The sequence below is a fragment of the Gymnogyps californianus genome, chromosome 3, assembly GCF_018139145.2.
Source record: "Gymnogyps californianus isolate 813 chromosome 3, ASM1813914v2, whole genome shotgun sequence".
Classification (NCBI taxonomy): Eukaryota; Metazoa; Chordata; class Aves; order Accipitriformes; family Cathartidae; genus Gymnogyps; species Gymnogyps californianus.
In genome coordinates, this window is record NC_059473.1 from 55309472 (window position 1) to 55330889 (window position 21418).

The 21418-nt window shown below is 43.4% G+C and overlaps 1 protein-coding gene across 3 annotated transcripts in view; it reads left to right on the top strand.

Annotated features, from left to right (window-relative positions):
* Positions 1-21418, top strand: part of SASH1 (SAM and SH3 domain containing 1) — a 576339-nt gene that overhangs the window by 528834 nt on the left and 26087 nt on the right. For 2 of the 3 annotated variants that reach the window (XM_050893069.1, XM_050893070.1), the window contains exons 9-10: positions 14466-14598; positions 18638-19473. In XM_050893069.1, coding sequence (XP_050749026.1) covers positions 14466-14598; positions 18638-19473 — 969 coding nt within the window. The remainder of the gene's footprint in view (positions 1-14465; positions 14599-18637; positions 19474-21418) is intronic. The other variant, XM_050893071.1, reaches the window with a different exon arrangement.

The window sequence follows — 21418 nt, forward strand, 5'->3', positions numbered from 1 at the left end:
GGAACTGTTTCACTTTGCTGATTCACAGTAACTGAGAAGTAGAGTTTCTCAGGCCTTGTAGCCCTTGTTGATACAGTCTAGATGAGGGTCTGGCTGAGTCCTAGCTGCATGCTGCTTGCAAACAGTTCTATCTCTGCATTTGCTAACTCTCAGCCCAGAGAGTCTGCAGCTTTTGCCAGACCCATAAGCAGTAAGGCAGCTTTCCTCCCTCATTTTTACTTCTGAGCTGTGTAGCTTCTGTTTTTATGGGCACCAGACAGTCTTTGTGTCATGCCATACTGAATCAATTAATTTTTCCTTCCAAATATCTTCTTTTTCACTGAGTAGTTTATTCCACTTCATTTCTCTAATTGAAAGTTCACAGATAAATCTTAGAGGAAAAACACATTCGGCTGTCAAATCCAAGCTCTTTGTAACCCATATAATTGAATAATAGGCTTTTGAGACCATTGATTGATTGATTGATTTTATTGTCAATGGAATTTCCTGCTAACTGCAGCAGACAGCTTCTCCTCCCTAAATGAGAAGAGGAATGCTATGTCATTTTATGAGATGTTTAAAATATTTTGTGGTGAAGAAAGATTTTCTTGTTTGTATTAAAAAAAAAAAATGTCTATCTTTAGTTAGATGGGAGCAGAGGGGGATGGATGTTGCCTTATACTCCGTTCTCATGTATCAGAAATGTGCAAAGAATAGCGAAGGAAGGATCCTGACTCTTCTGCATTGATTGTCTGGGTGGCTGAAAGATGTCTTGATCTTTTCATCATTAGTATTTATAGCCTGAACTTTCCCTTCTTAAGGCCTTTGGCTAAGGTGCCTATAGCATAAAAGCCTCAAAACTCTCATTTACTGTGGTCAAATCTCAGAAGGATACTGAATTTCTCTCTCAAATCTTCTGATAGCGGTTTACACTTGTGTTGAAGTTACTGAAAGCTGTGTATGCCTCTCAGTACTGAACATGACTCAGTATTTCCTCCCTGATGGAACGACTTGGCACCTTTTCTCTAAAATTGTTTTCCTAAGCCATCTTTGCTCTTTGAGCCAAGAACTCCGTTGCCTCTCTCTGCTGTTTTGGTAGGATTTGAACCATCTTCCTGCTAACTTCAATGAGGGATCTCTATTCCATCGTTGTAGATACTTCTCAAGATTTTTGCCCTTGCTCCTAGTTTTTATCCTGGTTACATTTAACAGAAGCTGTGAAACTGCTTGCCTTCAAGGGAAAAGCAGATCATCTGCAGAAACAAAACTTCATGTTAGAACAAAAGTCAGCTTGGCTTCTTTTTTTGTGGACAAGAAAGAAACTAGGGTTAACTGGGGTGAAAGACTTTGGGCTACAGTTGACATGCAAGAGGGAAAAACAGTGCAAAGTATCAGATATGTCTAAAGATAGGATGTGTGTTCACCCAGACTGTATTGCCAAAGGACATCTCTATTAATCCAAAATGACCAGCTTTTGAGACGTGCAAAGATGATTCTGTTTTCAAGCCCTTTCTTTGCCAAATGGTTTGACTTTCAGTGCCATTTGTGTGATTTGTACTCTGCGAATTTGGAATCTCAACTTAAAACTACCCTACTCATTTTATAGAGGCCATGAAGCAAAGATGTTTTTCCATATATTAAAAACATTCTGTTAGGTAGCCCACTGCCTTCTAACCTCAGAAAGTAATTGAAAATATGAGTCACTGAAATTGAAGTTTATGCTTTGAATTAAAACTCCCTAGGCAATGGCTCTTCTGGCTCTGTTGGCATTTTTTCTGAATTCTTTTTCTTTTTTCAGTCTCATAGCCAAATTGTTACTAGGCAGTTTTTAATGGAACATTGTGATCATACTTGATCGTTTTGTAAACATTTTGTACACACAAATGATAAAAGTGAATTGCAGGATAATTGCAGATTGAGGAAATTTAGGAAAGGAATAATTTTAGTTTACTTGCAATATATTTGTTTGGTAACCTTGGGGATTTAAGAGATATCAACACACTAGTATAATGCCTTTTTTTTTTTAATTTCTCATTTTATCTTCGCAGGCAGAGAGACCTGCTGGTAGTTAGGCGGACTTGGGAGGATGGGTCACTAGGTTTTTGTGGAGAATCTTGGTCTAGCTTTGCCCAATGACTGCATTTCAGGAAGAAGAAAAAAAAAAAGGTAGAATCTAAGCAATCAGAGAATCTAAAAATGAAGGCAGAATGTCTGGAGTGTTCTAAGGGTTTCACTACTGCATTGCTTTCAAGTCAGCTCTGCCCACAGCATAAGAACAGCCACCTACAAAATAACATCTAAAGGGCAAATATCATTAATTGTTGTTTTCCTTTTTAGGAAAAAAAAAAGACCACTTTTTTTTTTAAAACTTGTATAACTATCATGTGTTTATGACTAACATCACTGGTGTTGATCCTTAACTCATTTTAAAGATTGATTTAAGGATTCTTTTCCCAGCTGCTCCTCTTTTAAATTACTGTACCAAGAAATGGAAGCTTGCATTTTGTACCCTTACAAAACTAAACCCTAAAGATGAACCACAAAGGATTGAAGGGTTGAAGGGTCATAATCTCAGCATCCGAAGGGAGGCAGCCCGATTTCATTGCTGTACTGTTAATTGTATGTCCTGTTTGTTTGCTCTTAAGAAACAAACAAACAAAGGCCTTGCCAAGTCAGTAGGTGACTTGGTTCTCTGCCACTTTAGAGCAGTTTGTAGCTTTCAGTCTCACTACTGTGATCCCTTTGTTTCACAACAAAGTATGTGTGTTATTTATTTGCTAATGTGGGAATGCAGTTGAAACTGTTTTTCTTTTTAGTCGGATGTATCAAAAATCTAAAACGCCACATCATTTTTTTACAGATTTATTTCTGGATATTTATGTTTCGTCTCTATTGGAATGAAGGCTGCTAACAGTAACACTAGACAGGCTTTCATTGCCTTGTGCCAAGCATTGGGATGTAAAGCAGGTGCAGATTACAAATGGATCCCTTTCTGGATTTCAGATAAGGGCCTATTTGTCCTCAGGAGTCAGAAAGTCCAGGGAAAGAGACGACTTCAAAATTGTATCACATTCTTTCTTTACACTGAGGTGCCTTTTATGCTTCTTAAAGATAGAAGCTCATTTGATAACTTTTGGGGGCTGAAATTCTCAGTTCATCTAAACCAGGGCTGCTTCATCCCCAGAGCCCCGCTGGTATGGCTCCAGCCCAGCTTGCAGGACCAGCATTAGGAGAAATCAGTATAAATCCTTTCCTGTGCCCTCTGCTGAAAGACTGCTGATTGGTACCAGTTGCCATGTTTGATGCAGGAGTGGGGGAAAGGAGAGAAACAGGAGGGAGGTTGTGACAGAAGTGTGTATCATACGTGTGGTGCCACTGAAACAAACCACTAATTAACTTCGCTGACAGTTTCTGTAGATGCAAGTTAAATGAAGTTGTAATTATCTGTGGACTGAACTGTTTTGTTGGTCTCGTCAGGCTTCTGTGTTTCGGTTTTGATCAGCGGATGATGGTCAGCCATCCAGAGCTCATTAACGCAAGCTTCCAGGTAGCGTACCCGGCCTTTGTGTGAAGGGTGCCGCAGTGAGCTGTGCCGTGCTCCCCCGAGACCTCCCCGCCTGCCACATGTGGCCTTAGCAGCCTCAGGAGAGAGGCCATAAAATTTATGAGCGGGGAGAACAAAAACGACATCTCCCTCCAACAGTATGGCCTGCAGGTGGGCAGTGGGAAGCCCGCAGTGCTGTTTTACCTCCCTGCCCTCCCAACACTTCTTTACCCAGGACTGTCAGCGTGGCGCCATTACCAGTAGGAAACTGGCACCCTGTTTGTTTTTGCTGAGGAGAGTGGCAGCAGCTGTGCAGACCTGGAGGCGTGCTGTGCACGTCTGCATCTGCCATGAGGCCGATGCTGGGGAAAACTCCCCCTTGCGTTGCCACTCTTTTCCATCTTCTATCGATCTGCTTTGTAACAGACGGCAGCAAATCGAGTCCACGCAGCAACAGCTCTAGCTGGAGTGAGATAATCTTCTGTTGCTCCTGTTCTTTGTATTATTTCCTGGGGATGTTTTCATTTACCAAGTCATTAAATGGGGCTAAAAGCTGAAAGGGTGTGTAGTATTGGGTTTGTGTCTACTACCAGTGTCAAAGGCAGAATAACAGATGAGAATGGACTTTGGGTCGTATTCGTTTCAATCCGAGAGATGGTGAAGCTGTTGGATTAGGATTGTATTACCTGTGGTACAAAGCTGACTCTGACAAAAGATGAAGTTGGGGGGTGGAACTAGATGATCTTTAAGATCCCTTCCAACCCAAACTGTTCTATGATTCTATGAAGTCTGATAGAATTATCTCTGACTCACGACAGTCATTACTGTGTTGTTTGATAAGTGCAAAGAGTAGGAAGAAAGGCAATAATTACAGTATAACTTCTGTAGCACCAATTACCTCGAGAGTAAATCTGAGTGTAACAGCAGCAAGTGCACATTATTCAGGGTTATACTGTATTTCAGTGGTTCAGATTGTGGATGCTTTCTAAATACAGCAAGTTTTAAACTGATTTTTATTCATATTACTGATGGATTCTTAAAATGTTTAACTATTTGTTAACATTATTGCTCATACTACAGGACTGTTACAGTAAACAGGATAAAGCCCTTTTGACTTGTCAGTTTAACTTGTTAGCACTAAGCTCAAAGTCGAAGCACATTGGGAATCGGCATTGGATATCAATGGAGACTAGGGTATGATGAGGGTTTTTTTAATTTAAACAGTAGTGTTTAAGCAGAAGCAACATGGATACTTTGAGTATTTTGAAAGCTATGTACTATGTTAGCCCCGTTTTTGCTGTTATGACAGGACTTACCATTTTTTGTAAGGCTTTTTTTTTTCCAGGAAAGGCTAAAGGGTGGAAGAGGATGTTTCAATGTTTCAGTTCTTCTTGGAGAGCTTGTTGCCACCTCCCAGGCCCTGCGTGCTCTTTGAAGTAACGGAGGGGAGCTGATGCTGAGCATGGCTATGAATGAATGCAGAGCTTTCATCTTTGCTCTGAAGAGTCTAGTGACCCAATTTCTGTTAAGATTTCCTGAAAGGCACTGATGTGCCTTGTTGTATTGGATGGTATATTTGTTATTACTATCCAAGTTCCTGTAATACTATCAGTGCTTAGTAACAGTTATGATGAAGAAAGAGCCTATAATAAGACATGGCTTCAAAATGATAGTGCTAAATTCCCACGCTGTGTGCCTAACACAGGGACCTGTCCTGGGAGGTGCTGCCTGCCCTCCTTTTCCACTGATCTCAGGGATGGTGTCCAGCACCTCTCGGTGAAAGCTAGTAGCAGAAGAATTACAGCATATGTTGTTACGAACTTCCCCCCTGCCTCTGTCCATGCATAAAAGCAGGGTTTCCCATGGGTATAGTAATACAAAAACCTTCATGAGAGAAATGCAAATCGTCATTACGGTTCCCAGGACACAACACAAAAGTTTTAAGTAAGGTCAGTGCTGTGGAGTGATGATAGCGGAGCAAGAGACCATCAATGTGTTTATATTTGGTTTTGTAGAACACTAAGGAGTTTTTTACCTATGTGGTCTGAAATTTTCCAGAACACTTTAGAATTTGCAGGAGAAACGCATTGATTTAGGAATAAAACTATATCACTTCTTTTAGTATTATTTATCATGCAAGACCTGCCCATGTTGTCATCAGATATAACTTGAGTAGGTATGTGTCCCTAGTGGGACGAAACATTGTCACAACAGGATTGTACTGAGCAGTTGGCAGTAATGTAGCCCAAGTAAACCTCCTGCTCACTGCCAGTAGGAGTTGCTCCTGTGGATGTGAAGACTGGATGTAATTAGTCTGTCGTAAGGTCTCTGAGAAAAATCTTCCTGCTATCATGACTCAGAGAAGGGGGCTTACAGTAACATGCAGGCAGTGACTGTAATTAAGCGTGTTCATAACCACTTCTGTTTTGACTGCATTCAGACAAGCCCTGTTGACTGACTTTACCACAAAATGTTTGGCCACATATTTGGGGAGGGTGGGAGGTGGGAAGGCAAATTAATTTAATATTCATTCTAACACATTACTTGGCTTTTTGATACCTTTTTGCCCTTGGGCAGCTGCCTAATTTCTCTGCTTATTACCTAGAGAGTCAGGGACGGTGGAAACAGCTTTTTCCTATTCTCCCTGCATGCATCAGCCAGCAGGAGATGCTGTAATCCATAATGTGATTTCCCTGCCCCCATCTTTTCTGAGACCAAGCCCATTAATTTGGAACAAAGCCTTGCTCAGTTCAAGAATTAGGAATCTCAAAAGCCATGTGTTTCACTGCCCTATTTGGCAGACCCAGGCTGAATAATCTTTACTTGTGGTACAATAGAAAATTTTAATTACGCTCCTGTCGGTTACCACTTGCCCCTCCTCCCCGCTGCTGGTGTTTCCTTCCTCACACTTAGCACGGTAACATTAATAGTTTGATTGTTTGAAAATACTATAAGAATGTAATTTAAATTACTACACCCTTCACTAAAGGGCTCTCATTCTCTTTTTTTTTCTTTTTTTTTTCCTTGTTTTTTTCTTGGGGTTTTTTTTTTCTCTGATAGGAATTTCACTGTATTTCATGTGTTGCTGTTCCACCCTTGGTTTTTCAAAATGCAGGGAGGTTGGTTTCCAGCGTCAGTGGTGTACGCCATTCATTAATAGTACAGGCTACACAAAAGAATAGGGATTCTCCCCAGGCCCTCTTAGCCTTGCCAAAACACAAGATGCAGTTGAGAGCGCCTTGTTAGAGACTCTCTTTCCCATGTGTAGAGGAGTCTGCAGGAGAATTGGAAAGGAATGCCGTATTGTAACAGATACGGAATAATGTAATGCAGAGCTTCATTCTGCCACGTATACCTATGACAAGTGGTACATGAGTACAGTTGTAATGTCATTAAAATTAATTATGCTAATCAGTGAGAGAAACACTTCGCCGTGAGGAAGTGTGTCTGGCTTGCAGATGCAAACATCGGCAATGTGCTTCTCAAAATTATTTAACTAAAACCTGGAAACAGTTAACATCTAGGAATTTGCCTAAGCAGCTATTCTAGTATCAAGACAGACCTCCTGGGAGAATTAAATTTTTGTGCTCTCATTACTTATGACAAATATTTCCCACTAATTTCAGCAAGCAGTGTCGTCACCAGCTAATGTGTAATACATCTTTCACCAAAGTAGCCGTTGGATGCTCCTTTGATTTCCTTGTAAGTAATGAACCCAGACTGAACCCAGACATGGTTACCTGGGGGGCTGACACTTCCACTGCACGTTTTAGACTTACACAGCCCTTGCAATTCATGCTCTTGCAGTTAATTTTGTGAAGTGGCAAAAACATTTATGACCTCTGTTAATTTTCTTAAAAATTTTGGAGGCCTTTATTTGTAACTTCAGGATGTGAAGCGGATTGTCACATCTGAGCTCCACACAGTTTTCTATAAACAGCCTCTGCAAGGATTAGAGGTTTGCGAAACTTTCTTAATGAAACCCAAAACCTTCAAAACTCAAGTTGCAAAGCCCCAAACTTAGATCCGTTTCACTCATGGCCATGAACTTTTAAGGGAATCTGGGATACATTTCAAGGAAGTTGCTGTCATGTTTCACTTGATGTGGGCTGGTATGTTATTGAAATTGGAGAACACTAGCTGGTTTTATCTGAAGCTTAGAATTTTCCATAGGGTTTTACATCAGAGTTTTGGGGCTGAAGTAATTCAAGGGTAAGAACCCAGCTACAACACACCAGTAAATCTAGTTTACATGACCGCTAGGGAGCTGAAAGGCTGTGTACGGTCACTAGTACAAAGATGGAGAAATTGAAAAAGGATATTTGGCTAGGTGGCTCATGAAAATCAGCCAGTCATCAAAGGAAGTAGATGTTTAGTCCCGCTGTGATTTCACTGTGTGATGAATCTGTGGTGAATCCAGATTAACTGGCCATTGATGGTATGGTCCTGAGTAAGGGGAATCTTTTCTTGGCTTAAAGAGGGTGCTGTTGTGGTATGCCTTTGCTACTGCTTTCCACCACTGGATAGCAGTGCTCCTAATTAATAGAGGTTTTGGTCTGTGTTTTCTTGTTGTCTGAGAAGAGTTGTCCAAATTCTGGGTTTGTCCCAAGGTTTGGGATTAGGTATGGTTGACTATAAGAGGAGTACCAATTTGCTTGAGCATCTCAGAGTCTGTTTCTTAGGAAGGGAGGTCTGAGCCCAGCCTAGGAGAAGTTGGAAGTCACGCTACAATGCTTCATAAAGCCGCAACGTGGCTAATTCTAGACCAGTTTGAGATTTCTGAATTAAATGTAATTTGCCTTTCTAGTTCTTAGTGATGTTCTTTTTTATAGCGCTGAAACCAAGGGAAAAGAAAAAAAAAAGTAAGTTCACTAATTTAAAAAACATTAAGCAAGGTTTATTTTTCTGTCAAATTAGCCCTTTATAAAGGGAAATTCTCGGGGGCTTTTTGTCAAAAGAATTAAAAAGTGAAAATAAAAAAAGCCTGGTAAAGGGCTTAAGTTATATTTCCTATAGACACAGCCTCCACTCTAGCAGTCGTGTTTGAGGGTCAGTCTTCGTCCTGGCTTTGCAGAGATTCTCTGTATTTTTTTCTTTCACTGAAATTCCATAGACAGTAATTAAGGAACTGGAGGCCAGCAAGAGGTCAGCAAGCCTTCGTCAGTGAAAACAGGGATTGTTTGCCATGTACAACACTCCCTTTTTTCCTTGTGGTGAATAGAAGATTTGCTTAGAGCTGATGACTTATGCCTTTCTTGCAAGTTATGCAGTTAGCGACTAACTGGGGGAATCAATCAGTGAGCAGAAAACAGCTAATTGAGTCCAGCATCATGCTTTTTTCTTCTTTACATATTCAGTGCTGGAATCGGAGCCAGTTTGGTGTCTGATAATGTAACTCCAGAGAAGAGGCATTTTGTGTGCAGGATTCGGAGCGAATACAATACTTGAGAAGAAGGATCTGCTCCTAAATTTTAGGGTTACGAAGCTGACAGCAGTTGAGGACTCAGGGGGAATTACTCGAAACTGAGCTTTAGGCCTATAAATGCCGAAGCTGGTAAGTCACTGAGCATGTAGCGTGATGTGGAGAGGATGTGCCTCCTGTTTCAGAGAGGGAGAAAGAGAAAAGGCTTTTGTGGTTATTCTTAGGCACAGCACAGCATGCATAGCTTTTCTCAGTTCTCCTCTTCTTTTCCTTAGGCTTTTAAGTTCTTTTCTGTTCTGTTTTCCTGTCTCTGACTTTATCCAGGCATCTTTAATAAAAATTTTTAGAAAGTTAGAATGGTTGCGTTTTTTGGCAGATGTAAAACGTGTTAGAGAGAAAGAAGAACGGACACGTGTAGCCACGTCTCCTAAAGGGAACAGCAAAATCTTTTTGCATTTACTATAGAGCTCGTAGTTCTGAAGTGAGCTAGCCAGGGCTGAGGGATGTGATGTGATATGCCCACAAGTCTGAACATGTTTTTTTGCTCCACTTTGCTGAACAAGAATTGTCTGATAGCCAAAAAAAATTGCAGTTTGGGCTTAATCAGATATTAAGAGATTTCCTTGTTTCTTAGATGGGAGGCTTCCTAGAGATTTCAGTTTGGGGCTGAACTATTACTCGGCATAAAGTGAATTGTAGAGTTGTAACATCTCTCTAAATGGCTTCACACAGCTCATGTAAAAGTCATGTATGTTTTTGTTTATGGAGCTGAAACAGATTAATCAGTTTATGATAGCTTTACCTGGATATTGTCCTAGTGTTTCTTAAACATTTTTATTAGGACCTGGCTAGCAGGCTTTGCCTATCTTGTGTTTTTTAAGGGCTGCTGATATAACCATGAAGTGTTTCCAAACATAGTCCTGCCGAAAGCTAGCTACTTACTTCTGGTTTACATTTTGCCAATTAATTCCAAGTACCCTAATAAATGTTAGTTTTCTGTGTGTGTGTGTGTGTGCGCGCGCGCGTGTGAAGCACTAATTCAAAGGGGGAGGTTAGGTTTGTTATTTCTATGGCGTGTGAAATGGGCTGGATGTTAGAGAGCAGCAGAGCAAGGCGTGTGCCCTGCCTCCAGAGCAGGCAGCAGCAAAGAGCCTGTGTGAGAAAAGCGGGAGAGAAAGCAAAGAGGGCGCCGGGAGCAGAACTGTAGAGAGCTCCTTGAATATCAAAGTACATGTGCTATTTCCTGTTTGTTCCTGAACGTAAGGCTTTTTACTTTGATCTTACATACGAGATGATGCAAAGCGTGGCCTTGAGGTGCACGAGTAGGAAAAGTTTTCCAAGCAGAAGAGACGCTAGAGGTGGCAGAGGGAATTGATCTCTCCTGGATTTGAGAGCATCTTCATAGGTTTGTGGCCACGTTTGTTAGCAGCAAAGTGCTGGGTGGTGGGGATGGGCCTTGGCCTCTCCATATTTTTCCAGCCATGTGGTACGTGGTGGCTGCAGTCCTCTGCATGCAGTCCTTGGTATTTCCAGATGCTGTTAATTTAGTCCCTGTTTCCCTGTAGTCCTTCGCGCGTTTGTGCAGCCGAGCTCTCCAAGCTGGCGGGTTTCCGCACCGTGAGAGCATTGCAGATGTGTCGGGGCTGCACTTGCTCCAAGCGGTGCGGGGAAAGGCGGCTCCGCCCGGCCAGCCCCACCAAGGGGGCCCCGCAGGCTTCACCGGGTCCCCGGCAGCCCGGCCGAGCCCTCCGCTCTCTTTAAAGCAAGCGCGATTTTTGTGCATTGGCTTTGGCCAATTTGTTATGCTTTAAGGCTGTGGAGCCAGCTGTCTGCAGTCTGATGTAATGTTGCCCTGGAAACCAGAAATGAAACACTTAAGCATTCACCACAGAATTACTACATACAGCATTAGCCAAAATAATTAAAAGTTGAGCCATATGGGCTTTCGGATGGAAAAATTTGGAGCGGAGGAGATGGAAGTTAAGTTGTTCCTATTTGCAGTACTGCAAATCCGTTTGTTTTCCCCTTGGAGCACGAGGAGAGGCCTGCTCCGGCGGTGCGCGGGGGGGATGGGGAGATGGAGGGGCCCCGGCTGTTTTACCGGCGCGTTAACAACACCGAGGCTTGGCCTAATGGGACGGCCGTGTGCCAGGGGCCGGGAGGCGTTGGCGGAGGGAGGTGCAGCATGGCCGCCTCCTGTGCCGGAGAGCCTCTGGCCTAGCCTCTTGCAGACGCATCGTTCCCTCTTTAACAGGCTGTGTCTACCCTTCTGCAGTGCTGCAGCACACTGAAGTGCTTGTTAAGGGGGAAGAGGGTGAGGCAGGGGCTGGCAGCCAGCTGCGTCAAAGCCCTGTGCCAAGGCCTGGCTGCTAGAGCTGTCCAGGAAGCCATTTGCCCAGCCCGCCACGTGTTGGGGAGATTGGGGTGATTTTCCCATCTGAAGTCAGGGACAGCCACCAAAAAAAGCAATTCAGTCACCCTGGAAGCGGGGAGGGTAGAGGGGGTCAGGGAATTCAAAGCATCGAAGTTCAGTGATTTCCAAATATGTCGCTTACGGCCTGAATGCTTTACATTTCTGTTTTCTGTTTAATATTAGCTGTAAAAGAAAGCATTGCCTGAGCTGGAAAATTAAGCTCTGTTTCCCATGTGCAAAAATGGAAACTTTTGATAATTTTAAGGCCTTTTTTTAAAAAAATTGTTTCAAAACCAGGAAGCAAATCAAAAGTAACCCTTTTTCAAAATGGTTTCATTTTCAAGGAGTCAGCAGTATTTGACAAGAAAGCTTCCTGAGCGGCACCACTGGCGTAGTCACCGACGTTTTTAGGCCTTTTTGCATAAACTTGTTAGCCATCCTTTTCCTTTACAGAAGATTTTCCGTGCCACATGCTACCCGATATGATAGGAAATAGGCTGCTGGAGAGAGACTGTTTTTACTCAACCCGTTATCCAGTGTCTCCTGTTGTTAAACACGAGCTGTTCTCACCTCTCTTGGCCGAGCACCGGCGCTAGGAAGGGTCTGTTGCTGCCTGTGGCGGACCCCGGCTCAAAGGGTGCCGTGAGTCCTGAAGCAGTGGGGAAAACCAGCTGGCACTTGATTACGATGGGACGTTACTCATTTTGAAGTGTGCTGGGGACCCCCTGTACCGCCCAGTCGGGGTTGATGTCAGTACCTTGTGCTGAGGCTATTTTTGCACTCGCTTTCGCGGTGATAGTCATGAATGCAAATGTCAGACATCGTAAAAGCTTTTGTTGTCGTTGTTGAGTCTTTGTAACCCTGAGGGGGACAGTTCTTTATCAGATACCAGTGGTGCAAAAGGAAGACTAGTTGTTTATTCTTTGATGAAATCTTGGGCGGGAGGACCAGGTATGAGCCATTCTCTGTCTTACAGAGCTCACAGTTTTACAAACAGTAGTCTTGCAAACCAAGGGTGTACGAAAAGTAAGGAAGGAAAGCAATGACTTACAGTAATTGCATTTAAAATAAACGTATCTTGAGTGCAGGGTATGCATGATGGTTGCTTGCCAAGATGCGCTTAATGGCCTAAGAAGTCTTGACTGAACTTCTTGATTATGGTCAATAATCCATTTGTCATCTTATCTAAATATGTCTGTCTTGTTGTTTGACATGTCACTAAGTTGTCCCAGCCATAATCTCTGAATTAATGCTCATCTTGCTGCTTAATTTATCTTGATATAAACAAGCCCGATACTCCTCTTTACAGCCCTGTTTTTCCCAAAGGAAGATTATTAATTACCTAGCCAGCCTGTACCCATAATAAACGCATTCCTGCGGCGCTCAGATGGCAGAATGGTAATTCCTACTGCCATATGTGGTCCATTTGGTATTCCGTCTTGTTTTGGAGTAACACGAAGTTTGTGAGAAATCAGTAATTGACAGCGCCCTTGCAGAAAGTGGCTCAAGTTTGCTCTGGTGTGGTTCTGCTGGCCTTGTGAAGTGCGTGCCTGCGAGGTAGGCTTTCAGAGCTGCCCCAGCTCCTTCAGGCACTGTTTGTGCCTTTGAAAGTGTACCGGTGCAACTGCTAATTGGTGTCCTGCCCCAGGGCATCTACCGTTATTACCACATCCTGATATTTAAGTGTATTAGAAAAGCAGAAAAAGGTTTTGTATTTGGCCTGTCTTTTATTCAGCCTCCAGATAAGCAGACAGCATTTTTGCTGGGGAAGAGGAAAGGGTGGCCTTTTTTTTTTTTTTTTCCTTTCCCCACTTTGGCTTGCATTTGTTGGGGATTTTTCTTTTTTTAAAAGTTTAATTAAGGAGAAGGAGAAAAAAGGATGAGCACGCTGTGGAAACCCAGATAGCTGCGCCGACAGGAAGTTGCATGAGGGTTTTTAGAGCCAACCATTAGGAATGCAGCGAATTGACTGGGACCGCGGGTGAAAACAAAGTAAGGTATACGATCCATACCACGCTCCAGCTGGAGCCCGCGCTGCGCACAGGAATGTGCAGTGGCGCACGGTGCCAGGGCTGTCCTGGCTGAGCCAGAAAGCCCTGCTGGCCTTCTCTCCTCTCCCCTTCCCTTCCCTTCCCCCCGCCGCCTTCCACATTCTGAACTGATTAAAACAGAGGAAGTAGCACATTGAACGTTGGATCTGGCTCGAAAATCGAAGTCGTCTTTTCGTTCACAAGGAATGGATTGTTTCAGCTTGTTGTGTCACTGCTGCTGGAGAGAGGGGAATTTTTTTTTGTCTCTGTAATGTTTGATACTTGAGGGAAAACAGCTGGAACTGAGCATACTGGATCAGATGCAAAACGAAACGGGATGCTGGGGAATATGGACTGCACTGTATATCTGAAAAGGTCAGAGTTTTCCCTTGGTCAGTGCTGGAGGAATGCTGTGTCCGTCTTAATTCCAGCCTCGAGAGCCTTCAGGAGGAGTGTAGGGAGCAGGGAGGAGGAAAGGAATATTTTGTAACTGTGGCAGTTCGTGAGCGAGGCAGATGAGGTCTCCTCCTTCCTTTTCCTTCCCGTCCCTTTCTTGTGCTGCTGGTTTTGATTTTCTGGGAAGACTGGGGGGAAAAAAAAAGAGAAGTCGTCAATGACAGAGCATCAGTTTGGAGAAGCTGTTTATAACCAGGTTTAAACAGCAAGTTCTGAGATGCCAGACAGACCAGTGACTGACCCAAACCACAGGAGCATAACTGGTATGGTAAGAGCAGCCCTGGGAAAGAGCCCTGCCTGAAACGTACTGAGAGAGGACGTGGAAGTAGTTATTACACAATGCATGGGAAGAAAGACAAGGGCAGGAATGCATTTCAATGCCTAGGATCTTACGTTACACAGATTTAGAAATCAAAATGGTATGTCACGCTTTCAGAAAAAGAAAAAGAAAAAAGAAAACCCTCAGTAATTTAAATGTTTCTGTCTGACCTGGGCTGAAAATATAACACCAGTTACAGAGCTGCATTGACGCAGCGCAGCAGATGAGCTGGGTTAACTTGACTTGAAGGAGCAAGCCATGGAACTACAACTTTATTAATATTCCCTTTGTTTCTTTGCCAGTCAAGAGAACAATCTGATGATGAAACAGAGGAGTCGGTGAAGTTTAAGAGATTGCACAAGCTGGTGAATTCTACTCGCAGAGTCAGGAAGAAACTCATAAGAGTGGAAGAAATGAAAAAACCCAGCACAGAAGGTAAAAGACAACGTGCATATGGTTACAACTGTGTGTGTGGATACATATTTCTGTTGAGAGGGGACAGAAAGTGAACGGCTGGAGGAGGGAGGGGTAGAGTGTTCTTAACGGACGGTAGGAAAGACTGCCTTGTCTATGGTGCATGCCTTACCCAAGTAATTGCATTTTGAGACTGTGGAAGGAGGAAAGTGACAGGCTAGGATGTGGTTACTGCTGATCTCCTGATATTCCCAGAGCAGCGCTGGAGAGCCCCTCATTAAGAGATTAGAACTTGGTTTATGTTTTATGCCTCATGCTGGGGAGGGAATGAGACTAGGAGCAATCCTAGCTGGCTGCCCCACAGGCTCAGCAAGGAGGTAAGCAGAGCCGCCACCACGTTGCTCCCTCCTCTGAGGCCTGGGACGGCACACAGGTGAAGCTATTGCTAGTTTTGGGAAGGTGGTGGCTGGTTGGTGGTACAGTTATGCCACATGGCATCATCCTGTGGCAAAAGTACAGAAACTCTATCAGACATTCCTGTGGGATTAACTCCTACTGCTGGGGGAGCCTGCTTGCAGTTTGGCTCCTGAATAAGCTGTGTTGCTGAGAGAGGGGGAGAGAAGGGAGGAGGAGGAGGGTGGGGAAACGGGAAGCAGAGTTCAGCCCCTGGGAAAGCAATACTGCAGAATTAACTCCAGATGACCTGTATCCATGTGTGAGCACCCAGATTAACGGAGCCTGAGCCTCAGGAGCCTCTCTGCACAGCCCTGCTTGAGTCCTCACTGGAATTGTGGGCACCCCTCTGTTAGTGGCCTTACCGGGGTCATATACCGATTCCCCTCAGCTTTGCAGTGAGCTGAGCCGTATTATGATTCCTTCCTAGTGCATTTAAGGAGAACGTGTGCATCTTCTTGAGTATGTGGCAGGAAGCTGTTGGCAGATTTATGATCTAGCCTGCCTCTCTCCTGTGTGATGATGGTGTTACTGGCTGGCGTGAAAGGCACGGCCGGTCTAGAGCCCTGAACCGGGCAGCTGTCTTGGTCTGAAAAGGTTTTGTCACCTTATAGGGTGAGCATAAAGCAGGGTTACCTTGGAAGCAAAAACATGGTTTATGAGAAAGGGCAAACAAAACAGGGCTATTTTTCCCCTGCTCTGGGGAAGGGACCCCAGAGAGGCCTTTCCTACCCCCTCCCTCCCTCCCTGTGGGCCTGGGAAAAGCTGCAGGGAGCCATCAGCCAGAGGCTCCAGGGGTGGGAGCAGCTGCAGAAGCAGGCAGCCCAGGGGCCGCTGGGCGTGCAGATGCCTTCCTGCAGTTTGACCAGACTTTCTCTTCAGCATGTTAACTGTCTGTTTTGCTCTCGATTCCCTCTCTTACAGTGCTTCATCTCCTTGTTTCCTTTTCTCCTTCAGTCTTTCACTTAAGTGTCCTAGTTCCTTCCAGGTTTTTTTCCCACAGTTTTCCACCCCTGCCCCCCACAGAAAAATCACTGAATTAACAATTGTCTGCAAGAAAAACTTGCTCTGCTTCCTTCTTTCTCCATCTCCTGCCTGTCTTCTCTGTTTTAACTCCAGGCTTTTCTGAATAAGTTATCTGTAACTCTGAGTATGTACTTTATCTAGCACTCTGGAGTTCCTTTGTAGATTGGCTTTTAGGAAACTGTAGCAGAACCAATTATTGCTAAATAACAACATGAATTACTTCTGCATAACTTCTACATAAGTAGAAGGCCCCTTAAGTAGCCAAGTCTACGTTAGGAGTAGATATCTATGACTTTTCTTTCAGTAAATTCTCCCCACACCCAAGTTTTCATGTGGCAAATTAAAAGTGCTTCATAAATGCTGTCCATGCCCATATCTCATAATGTAGGTCTGTATTTCCATTTCGATATGTCAGAGGGCTCTGCAAGATCACAAAAAATACTGTGGTCAGATTTGGGGATTGCTGTCTGGTCTTCCAAGTTACCTGTGGTTGACTGGATCGGTTCTTGAGCTGTTTGCTGCTGTTGCTTAAATCTGTGTTATGAATGTGACGTAATGTGAAATCCTAGGTGGCTAGGTTTTGGGGAGTTGGCTACAAAATTTGATTGAGTAACATCAGTAAAATTTCAATAAATTCATCAGTGTTAAGAGCCTTTAAAGTGTGAGAGTAGGCTCGGTTTGAAAACTGACGTGCAGTTCCCTAGAAGAAAGATTCCTCATAATCCTTCTCAAAAATTTCTTCACAAAGAACAACTTTGCGAAGTTTTCCTTATACGTTCGTTTTCTTAAACAAAAGTACGCTGATCCCAGATCCTTCTCCCACATTTGTACTGTTGACTCTGTTATCACACTAAATATACATCTGGATGATCTGATACTCGCTAGAATGTGCCAGTATCTGAATCCGTGTGTATTTTGTGTTAGTTTACTCCTAGTGAGCTAAATAACTGAAGCTTCCTGATTCCTGGGCATCATTCCTATATAGCATTTAAAAACAAATCACGTCTACATCTGTGTCATTATGGCTTTGTGTCATGGACTCACTCCAAATAACATCTGTTACAGTGTTGACACACAATGCATATTTTACAAGCTGTTTAAAAACATATTTACTCAGTGGACTAAAATTGTTTATCAGCACATATTCAGTCCCAGGAGAATGTCTATTTTCTGTTCAAATTGAGAAGGAGAGGGGAAAAAGAGCAAGTTGGACAGTCCAGTGAAAGTGGTGTCAAAATCAGACTGCAATCTACAGACCTACCCCGGAAAAGCTCTCAAGAGTGAAAGTTATGTGTCAGATGTGATCTGCTATCCCTTCACTGTCGCAGCGAGTTTTATCTTGGTAAAATAGCATCTTAGGTTTCAGCAAATATATGTCAAATATGTTTTGCCAATAGAGTGAACTGAAGGTGAGACAGAAAGCCTGCACAGGGCAACTAATCTTCTTTCACTTTGAAATGTGTCCCCTGTTATTGAATGAGTGAGTTTAGTAAATCATAGGTATTTTGGTAATGGTTCAAATTTAGCTCTCCTGTAACACTGTGGAAGCAATCAACGATGAAGGCAAAGTTGGGTCAGGCAAGAAATTTATTTTGGCAAGAAATAAATACAGTTACATTTCTCTGTGTGTTTCTGATACATACCTGTGCAGGACTGAGGAGGATCTGTAGTCTTGTTTGACTCTTTCCTTGTTACTGTATCTAATACCTGAGCCTATACTTTACTCAGAAGAAAACACCAGAGAAAAGTTTCTTAAATGATAAATGTGAAAAGGAATTGCAATTTCAGGTCCTTTATTCCCTTCTCTCCACTCCAAAAAGGAGACCTGGCTGTTTGCCCATCTCCAGTACTTGTGTTGCAAAAAGTCTTCTTCCCTTTCTGTGAAATATGTATTTGGTGAAAACCAAGTGATTCTGTCATTACCAGGACACTGTTGAAATTGGCACACCTGCAATTTGACCTACTTTTTTTTTCTTTGCATCTGTTTAAGTAAATTCTGTGTGATTAAAATTGGTGCCTCTTCCCCCGTCGAAAACCCCAAACTTTTAATTTCATCCTAGAGCTCAGCTCCATAACTTTCTGGCAAAAATACTGCTTTCTGCAGCAGCAGCAGCACTGGGTATTGGAAAACTGGACCTGAGAGATACTTGTTTGGTTTTTAAAACCTGGGTATACTTCTGACCTATTGTAATCTCACTAGAGCTGAGCATCATATGCAAGTATCAGAAGAAAAATGTGAGAAACAGATCCCAGTTCCAGCTTTTAAGGGGTTCTTAGTGAGAGCATCTGCGGTCTTACTTAGCTGCAGATGCAAGAGAGAAACTTAAAATAACGATGAGTTTACTTACAGGATGCTGTCATCTGTCTACTGTTAACTCATCCCAGAACTCTCACTTCACAAATGGAAGGAACTGCTTCAGATTTATCCAGTCGCAAATACCTTCTGGGCTGCTTATATCAGGAAGAGTTTTCTTCCGTTTTAAGTTGGTGATATCTTAAATAAGTACAATAACGCTCTACAGGGAAGCATCTTAGAGAATTATGAACGATGACATGCGTTGTGCTGCTTTTGTCCCCGTAGGTGTGGAAGAGCACTCACTTGACAACTCTCCTATACTGGATGACAGATCTGCACTTTACTCTGGAGTTCACAAGAAGCAATTCTACTTTGATGGCTCCTGCGAAAAGCAGCCAGAGGATGACTCGGACTCACTTACTACTTCTCCCTCATCCAGCAGTCTTGATACGTGGGGAGCTAACCGGAAGCTAGTGAAGACCTTCAGCAAAACTGATAGCCGTGGCCTTATCAAGCCTCCCAAGAAACTGGGGACATTTTTCTCTTACCCAGAAGAGGAGAAGACCCAGAAAGTTTGCCGCTCCTTGACAGATGGGGAAATGAAGAAGAGCCTCGGCTCGCTGAGCCATGGGGTAAGTACAGAAAGCATTTGCTTTTATGACAGCAACAGGCACAAGCACCATCTTCTGGTGTCCCTGGAGGAGATTCAGAGTGTAAGGAAGCAGATCCGATTGAAGAAAATGGATACTAACTATTCCTGTTCCAGAGCTTTTCTTTGCCAGCGCCCTGCTAGGAAAGGAGCATCCCCCGCAACTTGCGACCTACAATTACTGCGGCACAAAACGAAAGGGGGTGGAGGTTGTGGCTTCCCAAACAGAAGGCTACGAGGGCGCACTTCTGTCAGCGAGTTCAATATTACCTATGTGGTGGAGAGAAGCCTGTACAGTCACCTCAACCTCTCACAGCTGGTGCGTCCCGTTACTGACAGGACCCTGAGCAAGGCCGAGAAGCAGGACCTGAGGAGATGCCTGCTGGAGGAGGATGAGGAGGCCAAGAGGAAGTGGGCTGCCACAGTGGATCGCTGTACTAAAAGGGTTCTCTTGAGAATCCACCAAAAGTCTGTGAGTCAAAGAGTTGCCATGAAGGTGGTCTTCCAGTTTCTGTGAGGTTGCAGTCAACACTTTCTGCTTTATACTTTTACCTAAAATTCGGTGCTGCTGCTTTCCTTGCCATTAGAAACTCTTAAGCGCTGTAATTCAGCTGTAAGGGAAGAGTTTGATATAATCCCATCAGAGAAGAGTTTTGTTGAGTCTGTAGTTTCTATGTGTACAGAATAACTCAATGAGAGAGAGCAAATATGACAAAATGCTGCTTCTAAAATTCACCTAGTGCAGAAGTTGAGATTACTGGTGAACAGAGGAGCTTTGAGATGCTATAAACATGTTCTTTGTGATGCTTTGGGAGTCAGTATTCTCTTAAAGGGATACCGAGAGATGAACAGAATTTTCAGAGGATTAGAACATCCTTAGTCAACTGTGCTCTGTTTCTCTCCTGCTGTCATTGCCTCGTATTGGCCCTCCCCTTCTCATTTTGCATCTCATCAGTTCACCCACCCAGGTCTGCATTCTCCGTTACACACACAGCTGCAGAAAAACAGGGGAGTTTTACATTGTCTAGACACTGCCCTCCTGCTTGCTGCTTACCACCACCAGAAGTGCCCCTTCTGCTCTGTCCCTGGCCACTGCTGCTTCTTTCTAGCACGGGGTGAAGGTGGCACCTTCCCACAGGGCGTTGTGGAAGGGAAACAAGGGGTGGCCAAAAAAGGAAATTGTGCTGTACAATGGGAAATTAAGTGATTTGAGCACTCCAGACAGGTCCAAAGCTGCTTCCTGATTATATGACCCAGTTTTGACAGTTCCCTTAACCATGATGCTGAGTTTCCTAGGAACTTGCCTTTGGGGCCAGCCAGATCTCCAAAGCTGAGCCAGCTAGTCTGTTGTCTAGTTGACAATGTAGATATGTTCCCTACTTCAGTGGGTGGAAACAGCAGTGCACCCATAACATTAAGCAAGATATTCCAGTGAACAATACAGTAGAAACAGCTTTTCTTCTTGAACTACAGATTATATTTTGAGAGGTCTCTGCTTCATTTCTTCAGGTGTGAGGTATTCTTGATATAAGAGTCGCAGCCTTGGTCTCCTTGAATAACCTGTAGGAGGTGACCAAGCCTTCATGGTTCACTTTTCACTCTTCAGCCACAAAATAGATAGGTTTTTTCTACCCAATACCATGAATGTTCTCTCTTGGCAGCTTCCCTATTTCTTCTGCAATGACTGCTTACCCTGCCACTCACAGGGTACTGTTTATTTTCATAGACATTGTACTCAAAAGACATTGTTTTCCCATAAGGATATTACAATGATAAGAGAAATCTTACTCGTCCGTCTGTGGGTTGAATAATAGGGGTATCTCAGGCAAAAGAGCATACTCGTATGTGCTAGAGATGCCCCATAGTTAAAAATACCCTCTAAAACTGTCTTTGTAAATACAGATGACAGAAACAAGCTTTTCAGTTCTAATAAGTAGTCTCGCTATAGTAATTTCATTATGAAAACCATCTGGACTGACTTCTGCTTATTCACAGAGATACAGACAGAGGAGAAATGGATAGCATTTTGTTGTTGTTGTTGAGGAACTCCTCAGTCAACTGCTCCTCCAGCCTCGTTTGAATAGGATAAATGGTGGAGACACGCTGCTCTTACTAGCTTTTTCAGCACACTTCTTCCTGAAACCGCAAAAAGCTGGCAAACTTCAACTAATGCCACTCCTTCTTCCTAGAAGCACTTAATGTTTGTTTGCTGCAACCTCAGGGAAATTGCAATGCCTATGTATTCAGTGGAACTGGTCACTCTGTCTTGCCTTGCCATTCATTTTTGTCATTTATATTTGTTTCAGTGACCTGGACATGCATGAAATTTTCAAATCGCATCAGTTTTTCTTTTCTCCCAAAACAATAATACTTTTGATTGCATGGCCATTCCATTGAATATCCCTCTCCTCATCCAC